Source organism: Anarrhichthys ocellatus, unplaced genomic scaffold, assembly GCF_004355925.1.
Source record: "Anarrhichthys ocellatus isolate YVR2014 unplaced genomic scaffold, GSC_Weel_1.0 scaffold3956, whole genome shotgun sequence".
NCBI lineage: Eukaryota > Metazoa > Chordata > Actinopteri > Perciformes > Anarhichadidae > Anarrhichthys > Anarrhichthys ocellatus.
Genome location: NW_022283930.1, coordinates 4,700 through 4,979, shown reverse-complemented (window position 1 = coordinate 4,979; position 280 = coordinate 4,700). Strand labels below are relative to the sequence as shown.

The following is a 280-nucleotide window of genomic DNA, read 5'->3' as shown; positions in this document are numbered from 1 at the left end:
AGACTGCAGGAGAACATCACCAGGATCAATAGATCTGATCAGACTGAAGGAGAGCCACTGGTTCTAGAGTCACTGGTTCTAGACCCACTGGTTCTGGGGTGACCGGTTCTAGGGTACTGTTCTGAATATAGAGAGTACTCACCACACTGTTCTGGACTGCTGCACCTACACACACACACACACACACACACCCCGCCCCCCCCCCCGACGCACGCACGCACACGCGCACACACACACACACACACACACACACACACACACACACACACACACACACACA

General features: G+C 54.3%; 1 protein-coding gene across 1 annotated transcript in view; it reads right to left on the bottom strand.

The window, feature by feature from the left end:
- Nucleotides 1–6: 6 nt before the first annotated feature.
- The window catches only part of LOC116379241 (protein TsetseEP-like), a 4,604-nt gene continuing 4,330 nt past the window's right edge, over nt 7–280 (bottom strand). Inside the window, exon 5 of the mRNA XM_031841181.1 lies at nt 7–165. Coding sequence (XP_031697041.1) covers nt 39–165 — 127 coding nt within the window. The 3' untranslated portion in view covers nt 7–38. The remainder of the gene's footprint in view (nt 166–280) is intronic.